At 36.1% G+C, this 10,914-nt stretch overlaps 2 protein-coding genes and 2 pseudogenes across 2 annotated transcripts in view; all 4 read right to left on the bottom strand.

Moving 5' to 3' along the window:
* The window catches only part of LOC107733051 (uncharacterized), a 4,098-nt pseudogene extending 1,803 nt beyond the window's left edge, over positions 1 to 2,295 (bottom strand).
* A 194-nt stretch (positions 2,296 to 2,489) lies between these two features.
* Positions 2,490 to 3,859, bottom strand: LOC107733050 (uncharacterized; annotated as a pseudogene).
* Positions 3,860 to 6,163: 2,304 nt separating this feature from the next.
* Positions 6,164 to 7,247, bottom strand: LOC107733049 (OTU domain-containing protein 4-like). Its single transcript, XM_016544552.1, has one exon. The coding sequence runs from the start codon at positions 7,049 to 7,051 to the stop codon at positions 6,164 to 6,166; it is 888 nt and encodes a 295-aa protein (XP_016400038.1). The 5' UTR covers positions 7,052 to 7,247.
* Positions 7,248 to 7,282: 35 nt separating this feature from the next.
* Positions 7,283 to 10,914, bottom strand: part of LOC107733048 (uncharacterized) — a 12,580-nt gene continuing 8,948 nt past the window's right edge. The window contains exon 2 of the mRNA XM_016544551.1: positions 7,283 to 9,004. Coding sequence (XP_016400037.1) covers positions 7,283 to 9,004 — 1,722 coding nt within the window. The remainder of the gene's footprint in view (positions 9,005 to 10,914) is intronic.

The raw sequence follows: 10,914 nt of genomic DNA, 5'->3' as shown, positions 1-10,914 counted from the left end.
CGGTTGAGGAGTAGTGCTCTCTAACACAGATTTAGACATTCTTAGATCTTTGAGTTCAGCTCATGAAAAATGGGGGCAAAAACAAAAGTGTTGCATTTATACTTTTGTTCAGTGTATAAGAAATTATATAGACAACACAAGCATAAGCATCAACAACATACTGGATATCTAAATTTGCATTCCAACATTTTAACAGTGGCTTGCTATATTGATTTACCCAAACCTCATTAACTTGTCTTTTCAACACAACTTGGGTATTTCGACAAAAGCATTTAAATGCAGCCTCAAAAGTTGCTTTATTTATGCCTAAATGTTTAAACAACTGTTCCACACTATCAAAGTTACTGTTCTCATCTGAAAGAGCCTTCTTGATTGCTGACAAAATCTCAACTGCCTGCTCTCTGTTCATTTTAAAATCTGTCTGACCTTGATTTACACATCACATTTACACATTGCACATGCACATTCTGTAAAGTTATCAGTCTTATCTACCTGACACTTAAGCCCCGTTCACACCGCCAGCGACTTTTACGCTGTTTGTCGCTTGTAGCTGGCAATTGATGTCGCTAGTGGGCGTTCCCACTACTGGTTGCCTAGTTACCCCCGTAACACTCCACTACAGCAGATGAATCACGTGCTCTCCACTGACTTCACTCCCATTGGTTGTCGCTCGCGAAATTCGCTGCTTATTTGCATAAAGTTGAAGAATTCTGAACTTTTGTCGCTTGACTCGCATCGCTTGACACGCCCACATTCCGTCGCCAACGGTCACTGTCGCTCGTGTCGCCGGAAGTCGCCAGCTCTCCATTGAAAATGAATGGGATTATGTCGCTCTGTCGCTGTGTGTCGCTGGCGGTGTGAACGGGGCTTTACACTGTTTTTTTGCATCACTTTTACAACGACATATAAATGTCCGAGCAGATGCTGGCCTGGGAAAATTAAAACGACAAATAGTATTTTTCTTTTTACAAGTTTTGGAATGTCGCTTTGAATGCTGCTGCACAGATGTCACAATGTCCAATGATGTGTCATCATGTGATGGTAATTCACATGTTACATATTTATCAATAAATTGAATTACCTCTTCATCTGTGTTTTTATCAATCACTGGGGCATTCTCAATCCAAAACAGGCAATGGACATGAGGTGAACCACGCTGCTGAAATTCCACACGGTAAAAGTAATCCTTAATTTTACCTATTGGATGGGATGAAGACGTAAGTACCTCCCTTAAAAAACAATGCCACTGAAAATCAAACATTCAGGTGACAGGATTACGACGCAGCAGCTCACACCTGTCTGCCCGTTGTAATTCTTCAACCGTCTGTGTTCTTCCTTCCTGTTTCAAAATACTAAAAAGAAGAGTTTTCCATCGCATATCAGCAGAAGATAATGAACAAAACCAAGTAGGGACACCAAGCTGACAAACACAAGCTCGGAGGTCACGTTGTGCTGTCTGCCAAAACGCTGGGGTTCCTCGAATAGGTTTAAGGAAACGATACCCATCATCAAATTCTAACAGTTTCTTTAAAGATTCCTCATTCTTCAATACATCATCACCAACTTTTTGAGACATACAACCTCCTTTTCCTTTACGCAAAGCAAGCGATACATTTGACACAACCTGTTCAATTTCAGACATGTACTGAGCAAAAAATATGTATTCTACATTTTGTGCAAACCTACCATCAGCATGTAAAATTCGGTTATTAAAATACCGTGACAATGTCAAACGGTTATCTCGACTTTCATGATATGTATTACATCCCAGTGGAAATAACACTGGAAAGCATTTGGCTTCATTTGCAAGATCAGAAAGCAATTTAACAGGATTATTCCCTTCTGCTGGAGCGAGATTCAATATATCATCAAAATAGTGATCTAGTGCTTCTTGACCAATGTCAACAGGCATGAGACATGTGTCCTGGAACATGCAATGTTGTTGTCTATCATGCAGAAGCTCATCTTCACCAACATCTACAGATGCTTCACCACTTTCTGCATGTGTATCACTATCCTTTCCTAAAACCTCATTATCTTGATCCCTACAAAACTCATTTAGCCAAACTTCAATAAACTCTACATCTTTATAATGTACATTTATTTGTTTCAAACATTTTAAAGCTTGTCTTATGTGCATAGTGTCAACAAACTGATATTTATAATGACCTTTATAAGTTAACTTGCGCTTCAATTTAACAGGCAACAAAGATCCTTCCATACTAGAAAGGTTCAACAAATTAGAAGTTTGCACAATATTTGCAGGAACACATGTTACAGGTCCATGTACTCCATTTTGCCCCCCTTTAGGTAATGCTAACATTTTCATAAATGGTATATGTAAAGCAATCAAATGTTGTTCTAAGCTATTCAAACATGCCAATTCTGGTGGAATGGGATGAACCCTCAAATTGTTTGTCACACATTCAGGTGGCATTTCACCTTTATTAATTTTATAATGACACGTGTAACAAATCCATAGCTTGCCCCTAGGACTGTCCAACCACTGACATGGCATTACACAATTCTTATTACATTTGTGCAAATATTCTTCAGTTATACATTCATCTGAAATTGAAGCTATTGCTTTTCTGTTATAATAATCTCTATTACAATTTAAAACCTGATGTCGAAACAACAATCGTTGGCAAACACAACACACAAAATCTGGCCCATTTATAACTAAATCCAAAAACCGTTGCATTACAAAATCAAACTGTTCTGCTTTTACTTTAATTTCTTGCCTTTTAATTTTCATACCTGCTTTAACTCGCTTCTTATGCTCAGGGCTTCCATACTTTCTTGTACTAATGGCCTTTACATTCTGCCTGTGCAACTGATTTATCTTATATTTTCTTTTACTCATTTCTTTTACCTTAGCCTTATGCAAAACATTTTCCTGATACTTCCTTTTGCTCATGGCCTTTTTCTTTTCCTTATACAACACATCTTCTTCATACTTACTTTTGCTCATGTCTTTTACCTTTTCCTTATGAAACACATTTTCCTGATATTTAATGTTTTTTTGTAAGGACCATTTCCTTTTATAATACTTAGAAGAACAATTATTATTACTATTTGCAGTCATCTCTACATGTCTTTTTGAATTATTTTGAATTCTACACATGTACTGTTTCTCAGGCAAATTACCCACTTTGCACAAATTAAAGCAAACCTTCTTATAAACATCTTGGACACAAATTACGGGCTCAAAATGATTATTCTCACAATGTTTTAAGTAAATTCCATCACGTCTCAGCATTGTCCTCATGCAACCATATTTTACCCATTTTCCACCATTGCATATAAATAGATCCACTCCTAAAGCATTTGCTGTACCTTGAAATTCCATATCTGTAGCACAATAACCCACATATTTCATTTCTGACTTGGCAATATATTCTGATATTGAAGCATATTCTTTTCCTACTAACTTCATTTTTCTTCACTGTGATTTTCCATATACTAGAACCACTAATCACTTGAGCTACTGCTCTAAAAAAACTATTACCATCCTTAACAACTTTATGTGTCTTACAAACACTGCCTAAAGTCCCATAAACAAGGGATACTTGTATATATTCTCTTTCAAAATTCAAATTTAATTCATTGCATATTGTTTGTGCAACTTCAGTAGATACAGGACTATATTTGAATGTCATATGACCTGCATTTTCCACAATTTCAACATCAGAATCACCCACAACTTCAACATCACAATCTACTATCATTCCTGCTGCACCGGTCTCATTTTGCACTGTTTTTAATATGTTGTGTTGTTGTTCAGTCCTAGACTGCATTTGCACTTCAAAATGCAGTTTCTGGTTTTCCAAAGCTAAAACATTATTGTCATTCTTAATATGTGATCTAATATTGTTCCCTGTAACATAAGATTCACTGGTTTTGCAATAGCCATAACAACTCTGTAATTCAGGCTCATAAACACAAACTACAGTTTCATAATGGTTTCCATTGCAGTTTTCTAAGTAGATACTCTAATTTGACAAAAGCTTACTGTTGCAAGTGTATTTTAACCAACGGGCGTCAAAAAATGTAAATATATTGACTCCTAAATAATCCGCTGTTGCTTGTATTTCAACTTCCGTAGCACAGATGTTAAAGGGGTCATATGAAGCGATTTCAAGTTTTCCTTTCTCTTTGCAATAGCCATAACAACTCTGTAATTCAGGCTCATAAACACAAACTACAGTTTCATAATGGTTTCCATTGCAATTTTCTAAGTAGATACTCTGATTTGACAAAAGCTTACTGTTGCAAGTGTATTTTAACCAACGGCCGTCAAAAAATGTAAATACATTGACTCCTAAATAATCCGCTGTTGCTTGTATTTCAACTTCCGTAGCCCAAATGTTAACATATCGCATTTTGGACTTATTGATGTACTCTGACATTGACGAATACTCTGTTCTCAAAATGTTTTGGTATTTTACACCATTTTTTTCCAACTGTTGCACTACAGCAAGTCGTATTTTTCTATGATACTTTTGTGTGCCAGTCACAGCTTGAGAGATGGCTCAGAAAAAACAGTTGCCATCAGCCACTATACTGTCATTTTACATGGAGCTCCTAATAAACCAACACGTGTAAACAGTGGTACATTTGCCTTTTCAAAGTCCACATTTAAAAGTGTGCACAAACTTTGCTGTTGCACTACAGCAACTCGTATTTTTCTGTGATACTTTTGTGTGCCAGTCACAGCTTGAGAGATGGCTCGGAAAAAACAGTTGCCATCAGCCACTATACTGTCATTTTACATGGAGCTCCTAATAAACCAACACGTGTAAACAGTGGTACATTTGTCTTTTCAAAGTCCACATTTAAAAGTGTGCACAAACTTTGACAGACATTTTTACAAATAGGACTAAACATCATATTTTTATTTACTTCATCACTAACAAATTCTACATCTGAATTATCTTTAATAACATCATACCTTTTACATTTTTTTGAAGTACAATTCCTTACTGAAATCTTACGCTTGTTTCTTACATTACTATTTACTGGCAGATCTTTTGCAGAATCAAAATCAAACCCAGTTTCAAAAGCCTTGTCAGAGTCTTTACTACCCTCTGTAAGAGTTAAACTCTTTGTATGTTCAGCTTTTTTAATTTTTGATGCATCTGGCTGTGAAAAAGAACCATTCTTCAAAGCCAAGTCATTGGTGGCAAAAGGCATGTTAGAGCTTTTACAACTCACAGTTGCTCTTTCACAAGACCTACTTACATGCTGAATTTGTAAAAGCCTTTGTGAATGGCCCAAACAAACTTCACTTGGTTTATATGTCATTGCTGAAATGATTAGCAATTGACTGGATTTCACAGTGACACAGATACCAGCTATTTCAAAAGGTTTTTGCTACTCACTGAGCCCTGTAGATAAAAGGCAAATGTGATTGAACAAATCTTCAAGAGAAGAAAAATATACAACAACACTGCTTCCACTTTCATCAATCATGCCAAGAGCACTTCGTGCATGAGAGTCAACCAATGCATACTGTCCGTTTTGAGAGATGATTGCACACGTATTGCTACACACTGTCAAAAGACATGTGTCATACTGTGCAAAAACCTTTTCCAGTCCAACTGATAAACTGCTGCAGGCACCACTCTCAATAAATTCACCTTCAACAACATTTACATCACCACTGACAAAGTCACTATATTGAAACAAAAAATTCTCTCCATCAATAACGGTCTCTTTTGGTAAATCATGAACACACAACATATCGGACCGCTGGCTAATCCTATTGGTGTCTCGCAAAGCTGTGTACAACTCATCACCTAAAACTACAACTTTGTCAACATCTTTCGTCTGCCATGAAAAGACACTATGAACTTTATGTTTTGCTAGACTTACCAAAGCTATTGCCATACACTGAAGTCCTCCATATTGAAACTGCTCATTCCCCTGATGAAATGATCCTCTTATACTGTTTTTAAGTCTGACAGAAGTGCTTTTCTCAATGTTAGCTGAAACTTCAGTGCCACTTTTGCTACTTTCAAACCTGACAGAACTTTCCTCAACCTCAGCTGCAACTTCAGTGGCAACATTGTTACTTTTAAGCCTGAAAAAACTGCTATCAAACTCAGCAGCACCTTCGATGTCAACATAATTCTCTGTAAACACTTTACCACTCTGCAGCTCAGAATCTTCTTGATACTTGTATATATTCTCTTTCAAAATTCAAATTTAATTCATTGCATATTGTTTGTGCAACTTCAGTAGATACAGGACTATATTTGAATGTCATATGACCTGCATTTTCCACAATTTCAACATCAGAATCACCCACAACTTCAACATCACAATCTACTATCATTCCTGCTGCACCGGTCTCATTTTGCACTGTTTTTAATATGTTGTGTTGTTGTTCAGTCCTAGACTGCATTTGCACTTCAAAATGCAGTTTCTGGTTTTCCAAAGCTAAAACATTATTGTCATTCTTAATATGTGATCTAATATTGTACCCTGTAATATAAGATTCACTGGTTTTGCAATAGCCATAACAACTCTGTAATTCAGGCTCATAAACACAAACTACAGTTTCATAATGGTTTCCATTGCAATTTTCTAAGTAGATACTCTGATTTGACAAAAGCTTACTGTTGCAAGTGTATTTTAACCAACGGCCGTCAAAAAATGTAAATACATTGACTCCTAAATAATCCGCTGTTGCTTGTATTTCAACTTCCGTAGCCCAAATGTTAACATATCGCATTTTGGACTTATTGATGTACTCTGACATTGACGAATACTCTGTTCTCAAAATGTTTTGGTATTTTACACTATTTTTTTCCAACTGTTGCACTACAGCAACTCGTATTTTTCTGTGATACTTTTGTGTGCCAGTCACAGCTTGAGAGATGGCTCGGAAAAAACAGTTGCCATCAGCCACTATACTGTCATTTTTACATGGAGCTCCTAATAAGCCAACACGTGTAAACAGTGGTACATTTGTCTTTTCAAAGTCCACATTTAAAAGTGTGCACAAACTTTGACAGACATTTTTACAAATAGGACTAAACATCATATTTTTATTTACTTTATCACTAACAAATTCTACATCTGAATTATCTTCAACAACATCATATCTTTTAAATTTTTTCGAAGTACAATTCCTTACTGAAATCTTACGCTTGTTTCTTACATTACTATTTACTGGCAGATCTTTTGCAAAAGCCAAATCAAGCCCAATTTCAAAAGTCTTGTCAGAGTCTTTACCACCCTCTGTAAGAGTTATACACTTTGTATGTTCGGCTTTTTAAATTTTTGATACATCTGGCTGTGAAAAAGAACCATTCTCCAAAGCCAAGTCATTGGTGGCAAAAGGCATGTTAGGGCTTTTACAACTCACAGTTGCTCTTTCACAAGACCTACTTACATGCTGAATTTGTAAAAGCCTTTGTGAATGGCCCAAACAAACGTCATCACTTGGTTTATATGTCATTGCTGAAATGATTCGCAATTGACTGGATTTCACAGTGACACAGATACCAGCTATTTCAAAAGGTTGCTCACTGAGCCCTGTAGATAAATGGCAAATGTGATTGTACAAATCTTTAAGAGAAGAAAAATATACAACAACACTGCTTCCACTTTCATCAATCATGCCAAGAGCACTTCGTGCATGAGAGTCAACCAATGCATACTGTCCGTTTTGAGAGATGATTGCACACGTATTGCTACACACTGTCAAAAGACATGTGTCATACTGTGCAAAAACCTTTTCCAGTCCAACTGATAAACTGCTGCAGGCACCACTCTCAATAAATTCACCTTCAACAACATTTACATCACCACTGACAAAGTCACTATATTGAAACAAAAAATTCTCTCCATCAATAACGGTCTCTTTTGGTAAATCATGAACACACAACATATCGGACCGCTGGCTAATCCTATTGGTGTCTCGCAAAGCTGTGTACAACTCATCACCTAAAACTACAACTTTGTCAACATCTTTCGTCTGCCATGAAAAGACACTATGAACTTTATGTTTTGCTAGACTTACCAAAGCTATTGCCATACACTGAAGTCCTCCATATTGAAACTGCTCATTCCCCTGATGAAATGATCCTCTTATACTGTTTTTAAGTCTGACAGAAGTGCTTTTCTCAATGTTAGCTGAAACTTCTGTGCCACTTCTGCTACTTTCAAACCTGACAGAACTTTCCTCAACCTCAGCAGCAACATTGTTACTTTTAAGCCTGAAAAAACTGCTATCAAACTCAGCAGCACCTTCGATGTCAACATAATTCTCTGTAAACACTTTACCACTCTGCAGCTCAGAATCTTCTTGACCCATCTTCACAGAAATGCTACTAACGGCATACCACTGTGCATCTAAAGAGTTCTTTAGATTCCTGATATGAACCATCAGATCATTTAAGCACGTGTTAAAAACAGCCACAGATGTGCCAATAGCAGATGCCATCCCAAACACATCACGAGTGGCACAATCAACCACCACAAAATAATCTTTGTGATGAATGATGGCACTAACTGCGCTGTGAAGGTTTATCAGACACATTCCATCTCTCAACAAATATTCTTGCAGCTTTTCATACATTACACTCTCCTCTTCTAAGGATCCAAAATCTCTGTACACTGGCAGACCTATTTCTACATTCCATTTCTTTCCAAACACATTGTGCTCTTCAATCAACTTACACAACTCCTTTTTACGGTCTCTTTTCTGGCTTGCCTCACCTACATATGTGGCTAGCTTACTCCCTTCCACACATATGTCATCAACATCGGTGTGTACCCATGTACATACAGGAGCAATGACATGTTTGATTGCTGCTACAACACTACATGCAATCAATGCATTCACATCACAATTCAATGGTGCAGCTCGAACATCAGTTCCAGCAACAACAGACAGCTGCAATTTTTCTGAACATATGCATGCATTATCATCACTCTTACTCTTGATGGACTTTGGAGTGCGTCGCATACGAAAGCCTTTCTTCTTCGGCATCTACAATAAACAGAAAAAAAAACAATAGGACTCAAGTAAAAATGTTTTTATAACATTGTAATGAAAAAAAAAACATTTTAAAACAAATGTAAACAGTTATTTAAAAAAAAAGAGATAAACATTTATATTTCCCTGAAATATTACTCACTCAAATTCTTTAAGCATTCTTACTAACAATTAAAAGTTAGGTTAGTAAACAAATAATTCAATATGTATCTTCATTGTTTCCCACTTATTTTCAGGGAGCATTATTTAACATAAAATATTGAATAAAACTATTTTTGCATAAAGCCTCTGGAACTTTTACTTTTTCAATAAATGTAATACAAACTTTCCTATTATGCTATCAAAACACGTGAAAATTGTATAAATTTAAGATACGTGATGTTTATCTCTTACTATGCAATCACTTTTATTTATATATGAAAATGTTTATACAATACACATCAGGGTTTCCCATACATTGATTTACTTGTGGCAGGCCACCACAATATCAAAACTGACTGCCACAAATAGATTTTCCAAAAGGCTTTGACTTCGTTGCATAAACATGAGCACTGCACGTTTAAAAATTAAAAACTGGCGCAGGTGTTTTTATATCACTGTATTTCTGAAGGAAACTAAACATTTTCTGAATACAGTCGATCATTTTCATTTCTTCTTGCATGTAATGCCTGATAAAGCAGCGTTTGTGAGCAGAGCGCTGCTTTGTGTACAGCCGTTACCGGGGAATCCTCGATCTCTACCACTCCAACAGCGCCTCCTGCTGGCAAAAAATTAATTTTCATATGTATATATGGGGCGGGCGAGTGCAGCCACAAATAGTGTAAGGCTGTGGGAAACACTGCACATTGTTTAAAACCAGACAACTTTACACTAATGACAGGAAAAATACTTTAAAATACTCCATATACAGTAGAATGTCTCATGACTCAAAAAATGTCAAAATGCCTGGTAGCTCCTTTGAGCTCTTGAGATTTTGGCAGCCCAAAAAAAAGACTAGGCCTATATTTTGTCTAAAATTGGACAGAAGTCAAAAAAGGTTAATCAAAAACACAAACAAAAAACACAAATATGCATTTATATACATGAAATGGTTGAAAGTTTTAAATATCAGTTAATACCTTACTTGGCATATTCATTATAAATCAGGCATGTGCTCAACTAGAGACAAAAAAGAAGAAAAATCTGACCACGTCTCAAGCCAAGCCCCCAGCATTTATTATTAAAAATAGGCTATATATTTTAGCACATTAAAAGATATCATATATTGTAATAATACATACTATTGTCCTGTAAAAAATAAAAAGCAGCATTTAATAGTCATGATAACAATATCATAATATATTATAATAAAGTACCTATTATAGTAAGGTATATAGATTTGTTATTATTATTAAAGCACCTGCCAAAAGGTTGGAAACATTACAATTATTAATGATAAATAAATATTAAAGATAAATAAATATCTTGTGCTCATCAAGGCTGAATTTATTTGATCAAAATAAAGTAAAATAAACAGCAATATTGTTAAATATTACAAATTAAAAAAAAAAAACTTTTCAATTTTAAAGGGGTCATATGACTTTGCAAAAAGAACATTATTTGGTGAAATGCAATGTGTTTATGCAGTTTAAGGTTCAAAAAACACATATTTTCCATATAATGTACATTATTATTTCTCCTCTATGCCCCGCCTTTCTGAAACGCGTCGATTTTTACAAAGCTCATCGGTCTGAAAAAGAAAGGTGTGCTGTGATTGGCCGAATGCCTCAAGCGTGTGACGGAAATGTTACGCCCCTCACCATACTAAGATGCCGTGTCCCGGCCGGAGCGACGAGACTCAGTCCAGCTGCTCTGCTCGTGCACATCCCATCATCGGTTCTCTTTTAGCAGTTCAGTCAATGTAC

This window comes from Sinocyclocheilus rhinocerous, unplaced genomic scaffold, assembly GCF_001515625.1.
Source record: "Sinocyclocheilus rhinocerous isolate Xijiao unplaced genomic scaffold, SAMN03320098_v1.1 scaffold5207, whole genome shotgun sequence".
In the NCBI taxonomy this organism is placed as follows: domain Eukaryota; kingdom Metazoa; phylum Chordata; class Actinopteri; order Cypriniformes; family Cyprinidae; genus Sinocyclocheilus; species Sinocyclocheilus rhinocerous.
The sequence above is the reverse complement of the archived record's forward strand: the minus strand, read 5'-3'. Positions and strand labels throughout refer to the sequence as shown.